The 19,485-nt window shown below is 42.2% G+C and overlaps 1 protein-coding gene across 3 annotated transcripts in view; it reads right to left on the reverse strand.

The window, feature by feature from the left end:
* Positions 1-19,485, reverse strand: part of RPTOR (regulatory associated protein of MTOR complex 1) — a 132,069-nt gene that overhangs the window by 91,657 nt on the left and 20,927 nt on the right. For all 3 annotated transcript variants that reach the window (XM_068413583.1, XM_068413582.1, XM_068413581.1), the window contains exons 4-5: positions 8,531-8,689; positions 2,096-2,242 (exon numbers count right to left, since the gene is read on the reverse strand). In XM_068413583.1, the coding sequence (XP_068269684.1) occupies positions 2,096-2,242; positions 8,531-8,689 (306 nt within the window). The remainder of the gene's footprint in view (positions 1-2,095; positions 2,243-8,530; positions 8,690-19,485) is intronic.

Below are 19,485 nucleotides of genomic sequence, written 5' to 3' on the forward strand. Positions count from 1 at the left end.
TTCCCACTTGCAAGTGCTCTGTCTGTCCAGAGGAAGAGCTAAGGGCTTTGCAAGTATCACTGCTTGCAATTAACAGAGAGGCAAACAATATATGTATTTTAAACCACTGTTACTGAAAACATTTCTGTACCTACATAATTAGACGGAGAAACAAGCACTTAACAGAAAACCAAGCCTTTTTTGAATTAACAGACGTGGTGAAGGTAAACTTGGGAGGAACTCTGCCCCAAGACAGAAACTAGGAGTTGTTATTTCAAGCGTTGACCAGACCTGCCAGCTTCACACAACTCCCGCTGTGAGAATCCTCTTCCCCTGTGGAAGACATTAATGCAGCTACAGAAGAGGAGACGTTCCCATCCCAGATGGTGGATTAGAAAAACTCTCCCCCCAGACATGATGCTAATGCCAGATAACATTCTGCTGTGCTGTCGTTAAGCTAATTTTTTAAGAATTAATGTTGAAGATGGAAAAATAAAAACTGTGAGTTCCTCAGGTCCAATTAGGAGTAGTTAGTCACATATCCTGCTGGAGGGGAAACAAAGAGGCACTCCCACCGCAGCACCCCGTTCCTACAGACACGGAACAGAACAAGCTCGCGTGCAGCTGTAAGGGACGCTGGGGAAAACTTCACACAAGAAAGTTGAAAATCAAAAAGTTGTATCTTGTGCAGCAAAGCACACATCTAGAAGACATATTTCAGCCTTCATTTCTGTACACCTCAAATGTGGCCTTAAGACCTTTGCTGTATGAAGCTAGTGTGAGTCAGAGGAAACACAAAGTCACAACTACACAGAAAATTAATCAGAAATAACCAGCCTAGTGTTTTATCATTGTTAGCACAGCACACTGACAGTGCCTGCTTCATTCTCCAGAATGACGGTGTATTTATATACACTCAGAAGCATCAGAGCTGGCTAATGAGATGATTAAGAGCATCCAGTGCCATCGCCACGACACGTTCCAAGCAGCACTCGGAGCTCCACGGCAGGCACGGCAAGGTGTTTGCTAACCAGGTTGGCCTTGCTGCTATCAGGCTTCGTGATGCCAAACAGGACAATAATCAGGGAAGCAACCGCAGGAATCCCAGTTTCTAAAAGCTGGGGTCAGTTTCCAGGTCTGAAAAATGCCTTTTGGCAAGAAAAACAGTAGCCTTCTATTATAAGTATTAGAACAAACCCAAAACAAACAAAGGCAGGATCAACTGGAAAAATGAACTTTTAAACTAATTTATCACACTTAATACTATGCCACTTCATATCCACATCATGCTGCTAAATGGATGTTCCTTATCTGCAAAATACCTGCAAAATCTGGATATTAAACCAAATCCTTCCCTGCCCATCCAGTTGATAATTAAAACAATTCACAGATATTTCTCTGAAACAGTCAAGTCTACCACAGTCCAGGGACACCACCAGTCTTTATATCAACAGCATTTAACTTAACAGCTTGGAAACCCTGTGACACATTCAGAATGGTGGGGATTGGTAGACTTTATTTTGCTTATCTACGTAAGCAAAAGCTAGCAGGAGTTTCTGGCAGTGGGTGTCTTGCCACCCTGAGCTGCTGCACAAAGAATCCTGACTTCTTACCTTCCACTTTGCATTTCAGATTTACTTCAATACATTTATTAGTAATTACATTTGTAACAAAAGTCAGCTTTTCATTAGAAACACATTCAACTTAAGCACTCTGTGAAACTGAAACCCACCAGTGACAACCCCTCTGTCAGGTTTACTTTACTTTGTTTCACATTTTCACATTCAGTTCAACAGCACAAAACTCCCATCACATCCAGATACGAGACTTTTGCAACTAAAATAAATATGTCTAGTTCACCTCAGCATTTATCTGAGCAGAACAGACTATTAGGGCATAAACTGGTCCTATTAACATTACCATTTAATTAACGCTCGTATTAAAAATTGTTCCAAGTTTAATAGGATAGCAAACTGAACCAGAAAGATTGGAGTGGCAAAATTATTTGCAAATTAATTTGCCTTTCAACATAGTTTTAAACACATTTTCCAGCAAAGGAAGCTTGAACTTAACCCTGCGACACAAAGGAAACCTCTGCAGCAGAGCGGGATCTCACCTCCAACTCTTGCTCCCTCTGTAGTGCAAATTGTTTGAAGGACTTGACGATAAGGCCGGCGTTAGAGCAGTCGTAGACGAAAATGGAAGGACTGCCCATCCAGGTCTGCAGGTCATAGATGGACAGAGGAATATACTGAGTGTAGTTCTGTGAGAAGGAAAAAACACTCGAGTTACAAAGAGCCAGAGAAGCAACAGGACTTTCACTGGTGGGAGAATAAAATACACACTGGAAAATTCCAATCCTGAAATCACAAAATAAAACCTAGATTGAACATTGGGCCTATTAATCAACATAAATACCAGTCAACATCTACTAATAATGAGGACTATGAACCCAACTCCAACACAAACGACAAGTAGATTTTATTGAGGTATTGTTTGAAATGCTAAACTCTAAACTAAAATTCTAAAACTCAGCAAAGAGCGCTTTGATACGTGCTAACAACTCCAAGCAGCATTTAATAGTCCAATTTTATCTCAAATTTCTGCAACACTGATTAAGGATGTCAACCAGCTGTCTTTAATTTAACATCAAACGTCTCAAACTGAAAACTCCATCAATAAATCAAGATTGATAATTAAGACTACGCAGCCCATCAGCAGCTGCCCCATCTTAGTTTAATGAGATGCTTCATAATTTTATTACAGCCTTTAACTTCTGTGCAACTTTCAGAATTATCCAATAACACTAAAACCAACAAAGCCTGCCTTCAGCAAAGTACCAACAACTCCGTTTCTGTAAACACGACGTATTTTGCTCCTTGCCTTCCACCTTAACGCCCCCAAATAACTGGAGCCAAGAGCTTCGTAAAACACAAGGAGGATCAAAAATCAAATCAAAAATCAAAATTTAAAATCAGCTATGAAGGGCCACGCCCTAAACGAAGTGGCAGAACTGAAAATATAAACCTAAGCAGCTTTGTGCCTTCTGAGCCCCCCGAGCCCCCCCAGACACACCGAGCCCCACCGCAGAGCCCTTCCCCTCCCCAGCCAGGGGGGAACCTGCTCCCGGCCCCCCAGCACTGCAGTCAGAGCTGGGATGCTCCTATTAACACCAGGAGCCTGATGGATGGGATCGTAACCCCCATTTCAATCCAAGAGACTTAAAGCAGCTGCAATAAAACCAGGAAACTTTTACAAAATCAAATTTTCCAGGACACATCAGCATATATAAAGACAGAAGTGATCATAAACCATATGTTAGATAAGCCAGGAAATGGTAAGTCATTTCAAAATCCAGTTTTGCCCGTATACACCAGTTTCAGTTGTTTCATTAAAATTAATAGGAAAAATTGTTTATAAAAGCCAAAGCTTTAGGGAGTTGGGAGCTTTGCAAATTGTTGCAGGATGGAATGATACATGAACAACTCACCCTTGGCCCAGACCTTTTTCAAGGGTATCACTCAGTTTACGCACATTTCAATCATAGTAAGTTACATATTAAAAAAAAAAAAACAACACTCTGACACATATAATCAATGAGATTTTATGGGCACGCATTGTTTTAACTTTATATTTATAATGCACATTGCTACAGTTAAGACTGGATTATAGCTCTGATTAATACTGTGATATTTCCAACCAGAAGAGTTTTATGTTCCAAATTTACTGTGGGGGTCACATATAACTTACCAAATTTGCTAATGATATGCAAATGAGAGAGTTTGAAGAAAAAAGAAGTGTTAAATAATAGTTTTCTAGCACGGTTGCTCAGGGTGATCTCTTGATGCTTGCTCATCTTGCCTCTGCCACGAAAGAACCTGTCCGTATGTTTTGTTCTCAGTATTGACTTTGGTTTTGAGCAAGAAAGTGTCTGCTCTGTTAACACAGCTCCCACCATCCCTCTGTGACTGTTTAAAGGAATGACACAACAAACAACTAAACTAGAAACGGATTTTGAACAGATTTCATAACCAATTGCCTAAGAAGCGACTCAAAAATATTTAAAAAAAAAAACCATTCTTCAGATTTTTGCAGAGAAGTTCCCCAGAACTTCATAATAAACATGTTTGAAATCGAGGGGAGGTTGATTATTACCTTTTTGAAACAATGTTGAGATTTTCTCAGAAAATAGTAGCAAGCAAAACTAGAAAGAGAACATTGTTCCTCATTAATACACAGCACTCACGATAAATATACGAAAAGCATGTTATTGCATCTTCAAAACCTGGCAAAATGCCAGATAATGCCAAATTAACCAGTTTACAGGGCTGGTCTCAGCCCTTCCTTGGTATGCCCAGACTGTGCAGTGAGCCAGAGCAGGGAGCCTACAGTGAAATAAGGTACAATTCCATAATTAAGTACTGGCTTGTCAGGCGTGACAACAAGAGCAGCCAGTTAGAACAACGCGCCACGGCGATCTTCTACAGCACGAAGGAGAACTGCAGCTGCTGGCCCGTATTTGGTCAAATAGAGGATGCTTCAGCAGAGCTGCGGACAGGATGAGGGATATGTAAATAGTTTCCAAAGGATTTAATAGGAACACAATGACGATGCACATTTTGTGTTTCATATTCTCACAGTAGCAGCAGAATTTGCTTCTGACCATCCACACATTTCATGTCTTTGTCAGGAGTAAGGCATAACAGACCCAGGAAAAGGTCACTTTCAAAACAATCATTCCTTCCAAAGCGTGGTACAATTTCTCTTTCCATTTCCTATCAAAGTTGAAACAGTGCTTGAAGAGCAGTCTCTGAAGAGATCTCTCTAAAGCTAAAAAGCTTCCTCAGAAGGTTCAGCTTCTGTCCTGGGATTTCTGAACTTCGTAGAATCCCTCAGAAATCTCAGCAAATGAACCTTGTGGCAATGAACCTACGGGAACCCATCCCCATTCCTTCTATACATCTGATTTTCTCTCTAACCGAAAGAGTTCAGGAACATTTTGTGAGGCTGCAAAGCAAAAATTTACCAACTCAAGCACTACAAACGCCTTCACGTGCTGCCTCGGGGTAGCACTGCATTCACTGAGCAGCTGTGATTAAAAGCTAGGGAAAAAAAAACATTACAACTGAAAATACTTCCTGCTTCCCTTAATGCTGCCTCTGACCCCACAAAGTTCCTGAGCTGAAGCAATTTCTGCAGCGTGTGTTGAGGGGAGGAGGAAGGGTGCAGGAAGAGGAGCGGGCACCTCCCCGCACCCCCCTGTGCTGCAAGGCATTGCAGAGACACTCCTCACTATTGTCTTCTTTTCTCCAAAGCATATATAGGTCAGGTTTAAATCCTAATAAAATGAATGTAGATGAGTATCAGATTATTTATTTACTACTGTCCTCTTCATCTGTCAGGCTAGATTAAATATCAAAAGGAAGGCTTGCTTCACAGGTGAAGCCTCAAAGGTGAAGGTAACCAGAGGTGTTTATACTACAGCAAGCACAACCTGTCAGAATCCATAAAAAATTAAACTCAAGGAAAACCTGTCTGTAGGAGAGAAGGCAGGTTCGGCTTTTAAAGACCAAGTTAATTTAGCTACTAGCTTTTCAAATGCCTTATGCAAATTGCACCATACTCCTCCCTCCTTCACACCCCTCTCCGGTAGCATTTGAACGCTGTTAACTGAACAAAGGGACTGAGACATGCAGCTGAAGTGAATCAGGCTCCATGATACTTCCTGAGGGTTTTATCTTTTTTAATCTACATATCAGAATATACCATGCTTGATCTCTCCTGAATACACTACTGCCATGCAAGGAAGGCTTCTTACAGCACACAGAGGTCAGCTGCAAGGTCAGGGGTCTCCTCCTGCGGGGCAGGGGGACAATCTGCTGATGCTCCACCAGCAGAGAACAGCAGAGCAGAGCAGGGCTACCCAGGGGCTGTTCCTGGGACACCTTCGAGAACGTGCCAGCCCATCTGCCAGGCCCTTTGTCAACCAAGGCAATCAGCTACATAAGCAGACAGTTCTTCAGAGGAGTAGATAACAAAGCATATGAGAGAAGCATTCCCCTTATATTACCATTTTAAAACATGAGTTCAGACACAGCACCAACTGTGCAAGGGCAGAGGTCTACAGTAATTTTAGAATACCAACTCTTGAGAAATTAAGGGGAAGGTATTACAGAAGATCTAACACTTTGTGAGCTTTCTCCAGCGTCATTACAAAGTGCTCCCACACCACTACATGACTGCTGTCCCTGATAGCTCGCTGGCGCTTGTTGGGAGATCTAAATAATCTGTGGCGCTACAGGAGAGATGCTTAGGAGCAGCCACATCCTTTTCCCCCAGCCGCAGCACACCTCCTCCAACCCCAAACACAGAATCGCTTGGGGTAATCTGACAACACCACGACATTCCTGCAAGCTCTGGCAGCCCTAAGGCACAAGGTCGCTAACCCGTGCAGCTCTGCCAGCCTGTGCCGCACGCAGTGGGAGAAGTCCTCTCCGTCACCGCCTACGCCATCAGCCCCACAAGGGCTGCACACCAGTTCTATGGGAGGAAAAAAAAGGGAAAGGAAAAATGAGCATTACAGACTGAGAACAAAAGCGTATTGAAGTGTTTGGACAGACCCCTGGAATTTCCTTGTCGTCTCCTATCCTTGAGCTAAAACAGATGTCACACCCCTCTCTGCCCCACGGCCCTCCGCTCTCCCGCAGCACCTGCACCAGGACCTGACGACTCTCACCAGGACCACACGCTCCAGGGAACAGGAGAAAGATGCCCAACCTCACCCCGTGGGGAGTCAGGACAAATCCAAAACATTTTCTTTGCTTTGACAACCACAGGTCAGCCCGTAACACGCCACATCCACCAGCAAGGCCTGTTTCACTCCTTTTGGCCCCTCACCTGGATGATCTCAAGGCCTCTTTCAGCTCTGCCTTTATGCTCTTATAGCTGAGACTTCAAGTGCCTACACGAGCATTTTAAATCTAATTTTAAAATGTCAGCAAAGTCAAATTTCAGTACCTCCACTATTTCAATTCCAGAGGGCTATAACACTGAGCCTCATTAGGCCCTCTGCTTAGATCCCAGACTGAATTCCTTTGGACTGATTTTTAAACACTGCTGATTCCCCCCCTCCCGCCCCCAAGTACTTCCTTAAATTTAATCCTTTGCATAAAAGTTCCACTCCTGATTCTTCCTTTCAAAAAAAGCCAATTTGTGGTAACATGCTGCAAAAATTACTAACTTTTAACTTTCCCCATCAACCTCCACGACAACCACATTTTTTTTTTTTCACCGTCTGTAAGATAAATCAGAGAGACCTCAGGCCCTAACCACCACTGGCGTCCACACCACGTCACCCCAGCTGATACTGCAGGCAAACTGCAAATACCGAGGAAGCTCTTAATAAAGCACTTGGCACAACACACAACTGCATTGAGTGGTAATTTCCCCTTCTTCCACGTGTAACACATTCTGCCCAGCATTCTTTCTGGCTTATTTATTGCCCACTGGCTGTTAAGTAAGAAGAAGGTCACTCCTATTTGTTCTTAAACACCAAATTCAGCTTCAAAATGAATTAGTATTCAGACCAACTGGTCTAATTCATTTTGAAGCTGAATTCATTTTGAAGCTGAATCAAGTCTCCAATATAGATGCACCAGAATAAAGTGATGCCCTCTTGCACTTTCTCCCCTTCCCTTCTACCCTGCTCTTTCAAATTACCAGCGAATGGTCATTCAATTATAAACATAATACATGTGAAGCATGAGAAAAGAAGCTCAATAAGCCCCCAAAATAAACCAGGAGCATATCGATAACAATGAATGCAAGTCCCACGCCAGCTGAAAGTACTTTTCAGCTACAAGCAGTACCTCCCAATTTCCTAAGACTCCATACTAAATCATCGACCCTCTATAGACACTATATAGGGTGTTGCATGTCTCTACACAGCTGTACAAACCACGGCTACAAACCACTGCTAAGCAGGAACAACTAAAGTCTTCAAAAAAATAAAAGACTCTACGATGTTGTCCTTGGAGGCTCTTCAGTACCCTGCGCTCTAGAAGCAGAGCTAGCCTTACGGTTTGTTGTCCTCATGCAGTATCTCTAGGTAGTTTGAACAACGGCTGTTCAGAGTTCGTAGACATTTTAAGCATAAACTTCACAGTAAGAACTTAATAATCAGTCAGTGACATAAGGCAGCGAAGCCAAGTCCATCGGGGAGCTTCGCTGCTCAGACACAACAGAGCTGGGGTGCTACCTCTGAGAAGCCAATGAGGCAAGTGGAAGTAGCTGGCTTCTCAGGGCTTTGCAAATGTGCTTTAATGCATCTGAGAGAAGCCCCTCCTGCCCCGCCGGGAGGTGAGGGACAACCTGTTTGGTCTCACAGAACCTCAAGAACACGAAGAAAGCAAAGAGCTGCCAGCAGGGAACCAACCAAATACCTGCGAACGCATTTTAATGGAAATCCAGTTGTTCTCTAACAGAACACTTCAATGATTTACAAAGCGGTGAAAAAGGTGCAGCCGTTCAGCACCGCTGCGCAGGCACGCACCTTGTTGAAGACCCAGATCTCCCCATTTACTGTTGGCCTGGGGACGCCGTGTCCGTTGTAGTGGAAAAGTACCCGCTCTTCCTTGGCGTTCCGACGCAGGGACGTGCACAGCTTCTTAACTTCATCCACTGTAGGATCAAGGCTCTGCTTGTACCTGGCCTAGTAACATAAAACAGAAGACAAAAGTGTAAAAACAAATCTATTTAAGATGCAGGCACCTAGTTAAGATAGAAGCACGTATATAAATTGGTTACATTGGAAAAAGAAAACACAAAACATTCACTGTAGAGCTGAATAAACAAAATACATCTGACACTGGTGTGTGGGACTGCGCACACACATGGAGTAACAGCACAGGTTGGAGCAAGTTTTTCACACCTCTGCCCTCCGATCTGTTTCACTCGGGGATTTATTAACATTCAAAAAGCTTTAGGAGGGTCAAATATGTTTTCAACGTTAGCCAGCCTCAAAAATAACCCTGCACAGTTCTCTTAATCCTCAAATTCATACCTTGTACGTCTCCAACTGAACAATATTCCCTCTTAAAGACAGAAAATACTATAAATCAGATACTCCGCAAACCTCCAATCTCATTCTGAAACGTTCCTTCCCTCCTGTCAGGAAAAGGGACTCAGCTCTTGCTTCAAGCATTAAAAGGAACGAAAATACGAGAGAGAAGCGTAGAGGAGAAGGTCAGATAGCTATCCTTCATGGAGTAAGAGTAAGAATAGCAGCAGCCTCATCCTTTTCCTAAGCCCCAGCTAGGTAGTTCCCCTTTTATTAATAAGATAGATATAAAAGAAACCTTATTAATAAGATAGATATAAAAGAAACCTGGCCAACACCTCTGCAAACACATTAAACCTAGATGGAGTCTTGCCTTCTCTAGATGGACCCACAGCAGACACAGTGAAAAATTTTATGGCAAAAAGTTTGTCTTCAGAAAGAAACATGGCCAGCCTCTCGCAGCTCTGCCACTATGGGCATACTCATCTTCAGCAGCGAGTTTACTTTGAACTTGCAGATCTCTCCATCCCAGCAGCTCATCACCACTGCTGGTTCCATCAGGCCATAAATGTGACTCTTGTCTGCTCTTTGTACATAAGGGGCACAGAGAAGTGCTGACTAGATGTACATTAGTTTTAAAAGCCGACTAGTTACCTGCAGATGCTAGAAGAGACTACAGAAACCTACAGAATGACAGAAAAATGAATAAATGTGCCATCAGCAAGTACATGATGATTTTATTCAACATTCAGTGATAGATAAAAACAGGAAAAAGAAATCAAAGCAATCTAGCAAACACTAACATACTTTTAAATTAACTTATTAACTATTAGCACTTAAGATCAGGCACCACATTACACCAGCCTGTACTGCACCCCCTCCCTAAAGAAGGGCTACGAACATAACGATATTTCATAACCTCACCCCAAACTGCTTATCCTTTGAGACAACACCATTCTCAAGATAAAAGTGCACAAAAGTCCCACTAATTTGGTATTCACACAGCTGGGCAAAAAGAGGGAAAACCGATCAAGAGCCCCTGGCAACCGACCCTTGCTTTTGGAAAAAAATTATATTCACTCTCATCCCAACTTTGGCCGTGGGCACTACATTATCGCTCCTAGCACGTAAATCAGAGCACGTTTCTGTGTTTGAGAAGAAAATCCCCAACACTTCAAAAACATTTTGACTTGGCTCGGTTCAAGACGCCTGTGTAGCAGCTAGTTTGTCACACTCCAAAGCGCATTTTTTTGAAGCAAGGCCAAATAATAACAAAAAGTCTTTCAACTGCCCTTTGAAATACAAAAGCATGTTTCTCCCTCTCTTCTCCAGTACTGCAGAGAGAGATTGAGAATCTAGAATCACAACGGCTTAAAAAATTAAAGCTGATGTGTTGTAATAAAGAACCAAGTTTAAAATCAGGGCAACCATATACATACCTCTACAAAAAGCTGCTACTGAAAGCAGCTTTGGTTTATAAACCAAACCAAAGTCTCAGAAGTTCGGGCTTTTTAGGTTTTCTTCTATGACAGGCAAAGATAAGAAAGTCTTAAAATATCATAGTAAAAGAGGTTGAAGCACTTGAATGTAAAAATGGTTTGCTTATCTACGAAGCTTGAAAACCAGATATCATCCTGCTCAATTAATATTCAGCACCGCAAGCCAACAGGCAAGGTGGGTACAATGAATGGCACCATTTACGTGATTACAGCAACGCAGAAAAGCAAGTGAAAGGAGAAAAAAATATGAAGAAAGAAGCAGTGATCTGACACACTCATCCTTTTTGGGAACTTCCACACTAAGTAAAGATAAGAGGCTATATTAATCTTAACACAGATCCCCCCATACCTCTTCTTGCTCCTTTCAGTGGTGTTATGAAGGCGCTGATTTGCAAAAATGTGCACCTTAAATCACGTCCTGCCCGCTGGCATCTTTACAAGACACTATAACCAGAGTGGCTGGTAATTTTTCAGCTCCTTTTTTTCAAAGAACACGCTCATTGGAATGCTCCTCACGTCCTTTTAGTATAAATATTAAATACAGCTCGCAATTAATGGAGGTGAATTCATACTCTAAAACTCAAGGCTGTAGATCTAAAGACCCAAACTGTAAACATCATTTGTGCATCGAGAAACACAAGGCTGAGAGGAGTGAAAAGGAGAGGAGGGAGCCTGTAAATAAGCAGTCTTAGTCCCCCCTGTCAGCTCAGGACTTTCAGGCGTGAGTTTATTACACACCATTCACGCACGTACGACAAGAAACAAGTATCTGAGAAACAAACTAGACCAGGTGGTGCCTTTTTTTCTTTCCTTTTTTTTTTTTTTTCTCCTAAAAAATATCTTCAAGAATTTTTTTGTTGGTATGGAAAAAATACCAGCAGCATAAGTACAGTAATTACAAGACACATTCAGGGCTTGTTCATCTGACCGGGGTACGGGGCGTTAGTTGTGGGGGGAGAGGAGGAGCTTATTGCTTTATGTGATGCTCCGTGGGACACGGTGCTATTTTTAATAGCGCTTAAAAACAAATAAGGTCTCCTTCCAGACCAGAAGTCCAGAAACTGAAGGTCTTTGAGAAGGACATAGAGAAACAGCATTAAAGCCTTGTTAACCCCTGGGCTCCCGCCCAGTACCAGAAAGCACATTACCAACGACCAGCTCTACCGTGTCCCATCACGTTTCACACGGCTGACACCCAGACGAGCTGCGATCCAGGAGGATTCACCGATTCAACAATTTTACCTTCCCTTTCACAGTACGAATAAGCATTTTCTAAACACAGTTTTAGTTCTCATATAAACATTTTGCATTTTAGCATCACTACCCTTTTGATGAACAGCACTTACGCTGATTGCTTATTGACACACTCTCTCAGAATTACTTTCCAAATTATTTCCAAATTTCCTATCACGATAAAAACCAAAGCAATCATCTTTAAGAGAGAAAACAGGGATTTTTCTAAAGATGTGATCTATCAAAAACAGATCATTTCCTTATTCCAGGTGAGAGCAACATTCTGTCTGTATTTGGTTTGAAAGCTGTTACTAGGATCTACACCAGCTCCGTGCCGTTTTCATCTGGGCAAGTGAGCAAGGTCCAAAGGAGCCAGCAGCGCAGGGCTGACACCACCAGTACAATCAGCAGGTCTGGGAAAACACCGGGAGAAAATCATCAGTGGGCAAATAAAGCAAAATCACAGCTGAACAGCCAGCCAGGTCCCAACCCAGCCTCGCCACAGGGGCCGCACTGGGGCACCAGGGCTCAAACACAAAAAGCAGCAGCAATAAAGCACAAGCGTTGTCCCGTTTGTTTCGTGAGGGATTTCATTCTTTCACAGGATAAATAAAACACCCACGTGTTTACTGATTAGCAGGTGATAGCAGTAACCTCTCCAAGATGAGTTTGTCTGGAGGGGAAAAACCAATTCACTGTGTTCATCAACTTCTGTCTCCCTGGGAAGTGTCAGTATGTATTGGCTGCATAAAGTAATCCCCGCCGTTCCATGGATTTTGAGCTTAAATTAACAGCTCTGCTTCAGAAACTTCATCTACAGTTTTTTTCTTTTATTTTGAATGGGCCAAAACATAAATCAAAGAAGGAGGAAAAGCCCAAGTTAGAGGCCCCTTTCCCAGGCCACCACCAAGGGGCTGCAGAAGCTCAGCGGCTCATGACAAAGTGCTTTTGCTGCCATCTGAGAAACCACAACCCGACTCATTATCCACCTTGCAAACTCTGGTGTGCTCAACCCTGCCAGGTGCTGAGCTCAGGAAACTCACCTCAGGAGTAGGTCCTATAAAAAGGCAGAAACGCGGAGTGCTAAAGATGACAATTTGAGAATAAGTGATTTAAGTTGCTGATGTTGCTTAACCATTAATGGGCAATGGGGAGAAAAAGCATTCTGGAAGCCAGGCCAGGTTTCCATCGTCGTTGGCCCTGCTCAGCCCGGCAGGGTGACAGATGCATGCTGCAGCACCACGGCATTTACATCAGGGAGATGAATTTTTTCCCCCTCAAAAAAATACAAGCATAAACCCATTTTCCCGTTAAAGTTATAAAATTCAAGTCTTGATCTTTCCTTTTCCTGCAGCCTACGACCTCAGTCTCAGTTCCAGAAAGGCTCCACAAGATTTAGACCACAGCGTACATGTGATTAATGCCAAAATAGCAGCATCCAGCACAGTGGATATCAACTATATGAAAAATGCATCTGTTGGCATTCGTAACCTTTGCTATTTACAAGTTATAATGTTGCCCTCTTTTCATTCAGCACAACAAAAGCCTGAAGTCACTCACCTTTTATCCCTAAGATACCTTACTAAACGTGATGGGCATAACTTTGCAAGGCAGCGAGTGCTGCATTTCCCTTATTGTTACATTTTCTCCTAGTATAGCCTAATTCTTCCTTATAATGATTTATAATCTTTTCTGCTTTATTCTTCAAAGCAATGCTGCTGTTCAAGGTGAACCTCCATGTAAATAGGACATCACAGGACGTCACGCAGCTGCTACACTGTGACTTGGATCAGATTTGAATCCCCGTTTCCAAATGCAGAAAATACATTAAACCTGAGACTTTGCCGTGCACGCAGCCTACTTAACATGATTTAATTAAAAGGAATCAAAGCAATCTAATTATTCCAAGAGAATGTTTTTTGGAACAATGCCCAAATTTGAAAACCAGGAATATAAAGCGCCTTACAAAGAAACAAGTCACTAAAAACAAAAAAAAAGAGTAATGAAACTAGCAGTTTCAAGGGCCAAAGACTGGCAGGTTTCATACCACCTCTCTTGGCTGTGTGCGTACCCACCTGCAGCTGGCCAGGGCACCAGCCAGCGTCCTGGATGAGAACCAGCACAGTTCCACTGCTCCCATTCTCCAGTACAGCCCAGTCGGTCCAGTTCAGTTACATACCCAGAGGGCTTTTAATCGCCACTTCATTATTCATCTTTGCTCACTCACTGGAGTCTTGGCAGGGACAGCGCTAGAACTAATCTAAGGGATAAACCTCTCCTTGGAGACCGAGCTTCTGCAAAGATCTGAGGGTCTACACCTCAAGCAGTTCTAAGCCACTTCTTCCAGAAATTCTTCCAAAACACACTAACAGTTTATGTTCCTAATAACTTTCACTACTAGTTGCTTTATACCCACTAATTTCTTTTCAGTTAACTTCATTACCATGGACTTTCCATGACGCTGCTATTCCCACACTTTTTCCACACATGACACGAAGATGGCCCACTTCCAAGGCTTCTGATGTTGAAGCTGTTTTAGAGAAAAATTACACACTTCATTCATTACAAAAATACTTTGTTCTTGGGTTCATTCAAAACAGTTATTAATATCTCAGTCCTGTGATTTACCGTGATTTAATTTTAATACTTACTAAAACATCTTTTTTCTTGCATCAAAGAAAGATTTAGGATCCTGAATCTACACTGGCTTTGGAAACACATCAAAGAATAGGCAAATTTAGAACTGTACAAGAACACTTTTATTTTCGCACAATTTCACAATAAATGAACAATCTACACGGAAAAAAATTCTTTCACGAGCAGTAGAATCAAGCCAAATTTTCCCCAACTTTGCTGTTCATTTTTGGATTTTCATTCACCTGATCAGATGCAATCTCTGTCCAAAGGCGTGAGCATTGATGGTGGTTTCTGCTCCCTCCCCACACACAGCTGTTAATGTCTGGTATGAGCTGGGCTCAGACTGCAGCCTGCTCCTTAGCTGACCAGGAGAGTAACAACACACAGTTGGTCCCCCACCTCCACCCAGCTGTGTTCACAAAATGTTCAGGACAAATTTGTTTAAAAAAAAAAAAAACAACAAACTTTTACGTGTTTTAATGTTAGGTTGTGGGCACGTGAAATTAGCCTGAGGTAAATTCATGAGGATTAATCAAAGATAATGAGAAACGGCATATTTAAGTACAAGGGAGTACGTTGGCAATTCCAAACTGATGTTACAAGCAACAGCTTAACCTGGTTAATGCAGGCCATGAAAAAATGCTTCTGATAAAATTATTAGCTATTGCTAACTTGAAAAATATTAATTACAGTGAAGATGTACTATAAGATACAGATATTTAAGTTTAAATGCTAAACTAAGCCACAGGGAAGACTCCTGCAAGTCCCAGGCAAACCCTCTGTAGATATTTGGTTGCATTTTAAAAATCCATCTCCATCTCCTACACGCTAATATATTCACAAGCAGCCCAAGACTTAAACAGTTTAATTTGCGAGATGTCTGGGACAAAATGCATTACCAGAGCTAAGCTATAAGGGTGGAACATTCATTCGCTTGGCTGTAGTGAGCGGTGTAGCGGCTTTTCCTTTCCTCTGCAGAGTCTTTGACCTTGCTTTTAAGTCCAATGTGAAATGAATTCTAAAGTACCTAATCCTCATTGTGTGGATTCAGTATTCAATAATACTTCCAAAAAAAAAATACCTTTGAGCAGTCTGTTCACGAGAACTGATGTTGACAGGGAAGTCAAAAATCAAGACTGCTAACCTTGAGTATCTGCTACAACAGATTCAGGAGACAGGTGTGTTCTCAGCAATTACAAGCTGCTCCACACTACAAGTTTGCTCCAAGATTTATAGAAATTCTACCCACCAGCCTACCCTGTGTGTTCAGCATCCCTCCCTATCTGCTCAAATAACGTGAACGTTCCGAGATGGCTGCATAAATAACTGTTTATTTTTAAACAAAGGGAATTGTAAAAGAACTTAAATCTGCTTCTCGTATGTCAGATCCCTGTCCTCAGACTGGTGACAGTTTGATGGCTTTGATGGGTCACATCACAAAATGCTCTAACAGGATTTTAAGTACACACCAGGACACATCTTTAAAACCTACTTAGTCAAACAACTAACTCCTAAGCAACAGTGTCGTTTTAGTACTCTTCCTTCTTTACAACCTCTATTTTAAGAGCTCTTTAAAGTTTCAGGCTCTGCACCTTTTTGCTTCTTAAATATAAACTTAGATGTTACTCTGAGCCCACTTTAGGCTGCAGGACCACAACCTAGTGCGCAAGTGAATCCTCAAACCAGTTGTCTTTATATTCTGGTCAGGGTGCAGCGTACTCAACAGGAAGAACTACTACACTGTACTCATGCTAGGACAAGTAGTTGTTCTTCTCCATACTAAATAACTATTTCGTAATTTCAGGTTTTCCTCTGATTGCAAAGTAATTGTTTAATGAAGCGATATTCAGATTAACAAACAGCTTAATGAGTCAGGAGAAGGAAACCCAGTCATTCAGAGGTTTATGTTCTGTTAAGAACCATACGAAAGGAGTTACAACTTAAGTATTTCAGGTTTTTCTCATTCTGCCTTAGAGATGAGCAGGAATATAAATAAAAATGTAAATATTTTCTTTGTTAATGCTCTAAGTTTTGCACAAAACTCTGATGTCACTTCAGGAAGAAGCTTCAGTTGTCTAACACAGTATCATTTGCATGTCCAAGTCTGCAATGACAGAACCCTTGTCCAGGGATACCTACTAGATAAAGAGCACCAGGGTCGATGCAAGTGGATCTGCAGAAGGCTCCTCCCTGTCCCTCATCGCCAGTGACTCACTACTCTCCACGGAACACAAAGACAAGGTATTTTTAAATAGGTCACACAGAGGCTGGGTGGTAATTACAGAAAAACGTTAATCAGATTTGAGCAGGCAGAGCTGCTTATCTCTTTCAAGAAGCCTTTCTAACATCGGGTCTTTCTTCACATCTTAGTACAAACTGACATTAACAGTACAATGGTCATATGAAGATACCCTGGAATACACAAGTCTTGCTTGTCTGCCAATTCTGGCCTCATTTTGATAAGATACAACACAAACCAGAGAGGAAGTACACAGCGTGAATGGATCTTATTGTCAGAAGACTATGGAAAGCAAAGCAAGAGGAAGCACGGTCATGGAACGACAGCATTCAAACAGAGGATTTCAAAATTAATAGGAGTTCAGACGCTGGGTGATAAAGCAAAGGAAAAGCATTTCAGAGGCAGTCTCAAGAAGTTTTTCTTTGGCAAGGAGGGCCCATTGCTTCTGCAAATGAAGAAACATGTAAGGGAGGGGAAGGTGGTCGGTAAAATAAGAATCTGGTTCTTGATGGCCTTACGCCCTGAGCAGCTTCCTTGCCAAGCAGACCTTACTGAACGTGCATCTGGGAGATTTTACCAGGTCACTATTCGTATTTTCAAGAGGAGCTGTTTAAAATGTGCAGAAATTGTGGTGGGGTGTTCTGGAGCCTCTGTTCTGCAGCGATGCAGGTCTGCTTCCCAGGGAGAGCACAAGTGAGGCAGGCATCATCGTCCAGCAGCCACTTTTCAGAGACACGCTAACCTAAACAGCCACATTACTGCATCACTTTTCTAATAAAATGGGAAGAAATTTTGTTTGCTTACAAGTTAAATGTCGTTTTCATTGTGGTTCAAACTCACCTTTCTAGACTTCAGCAACAGCTGCCCCTTTGCCCCATCTCCTTCATTCAAGGTCACTCCTGCCTGCAGTGTTCAAGGCTTTCAGCAAGAGGGCAAGACCCAGAGGATTTTCCCACTAAACTGATTTTGCAGGTTTGTTGACTTAGTTCCAGAACACCAGATCACTGCTGATCTGCAATGCATGAACAGTTCAGTTCACAAAACAGCTTAATGCCACTTCCTTGTCTTTACAGCTTCTGAACGCGCTTCTTCACATCAGTTCATGCCTGTAACTATTTCTTCCTTTTTGTGCCTCATTTTCCCATGAGAATCTCAGAGAAATCACTATTAAATACGTTACTGCTGCAATTTCGCAGTTGCCACTTTATTTTTAGTAGTGTGTTAAAGATTTATCAGATTTTTTTTTTCCTCACTATCAAAAGAATTAAAACATGCATTCTGCCTAGACTGAGCCCCAGCACTGGAGCTTTCCACTTGTACAGCTCAGTCCCAAATCCTTTCGTTATCACTGCTATAGGAGATTTTTTACGTACAGGTGGTACAGCTCCTCCCACCTGAAGGCAGTCACACCAGCAGCGCCTACAGCTACACTGCTACAATTCAGGCTACAAAACCCCAGGGAACCTATGCAGTGGTTTGAGCAGCTCAAATTTCCACAGCCATTCATCACGCCTGGCTCCCGACGCTTAGTGCCCCGACTGCAGAAGAAAATAGGTGGCCCAGTTCAGATTTTTCAGCACAAAGGAGAGGAGCTCCAACGCAACGCACCTTTGTGGATGGTTTGAACCGAGCGCCTGGGCTCGTGCTCTCCCCTGCCGAGCTACGCTGCGGGTGAGGGGATGGTTGGGCTGCAGACCACTCTGAGAACTACCAAAAGGAAAACTACAAGTCAGATACTGCTTTAATTTGCCCTAATCTTCTCCCTATTCACAAGACATTAAAAAGTGGCTTTCATTATTTACCACACTTAGGATTTGTGCTTTTCTGGCTAAACTACCCGTTCTTCCAGAGGGATACTTTGCAAAAACAGCACATGGCTAGCAGTCAAATTCAGAATGATGCCATGACAATTTTTCAGACAGAATGAGAACATGAACAACTGGTTTTGGCAATTACACTTGTTGACCCCTCCTCTATGACAGACTTTTTTTTTTTTCCTTGAAAAAAAATGCTGACTTACGCTGAAGACAGTTGATCTTTAACAAGACAGCAAAGGATTGATACAGCAAAATTTTGCAGCGCTTGAAATAGCTGCCAAATTCAAGAGGCTGTTGGGAAGTAAAAAACAACAAACATAGTCCTCTTAGGAAAACCTGGTTTTGTGAAACAAGGTCACAATGTCTTTTTTGTTCCTCTTCTTCTTCATTTTTTGTTACATGTTCCTACATCTGCGGAGTAGGGAGACCAAGTACAAGTTTTTCCATTTTACATTTTCCCCTTTGGAATTCTACAGTATTTCTTTTGCAGAAGCAATTAGAATTTGCTGTTGTTTTAAAAGAAAAACCCTACAGAAATAAAGGAGAAGTATGACTCACAGGGAGATCAATAATTAGGTCATGTGTTCAATTAGTTTTTATGCTTAACTAGTTACTCTTTAGGAAATGCTCAATCTTTGATGTGCAGCAGGCAACTTACCAATTAATTAGGCAGAAGGAAGCAATGAGAGGAATGAAACCTCAGAAATCGTATCAAAGCCCAGAGATATCTAATGAGGGAAACAACAGCATCAACAACAGAAAACACGCACAAAAAGGTAGAGGCTTTAAATTCTCTGTTTCAAGAATCTTGGCTGTACTTCCTTTGAAATTAAGAGAAAACTGTTGGGAAGCAGACTAGACGAGAGAAAGCAGCAGCCTCCTTTGATCAGAAAAAGCATCATTGTTTCCTTGAAGGCTTGCCACAAAAAGTATAATCTACCCCATTGTGTGAGATGTCTCCTCAGAGCCCATCACGCACTGGTGGATGCAAGCTGCAAGAGGCATCACACGCCACGTGATATT

This window comes from Nyctibius grandis, chromosome 15 (assembly GCF_013368605.1).
Source record: "Nyctibius grandis isolate bNycGra1 chromosome 15, bNycGra1.pri, whole genome shotgun sequence".
NCBI lineage: Eukaryota > Metazoa > Chordata > Aves > Nyctibiiformes > Nyctibiidae > Nyctibius > Nyctibius grandis.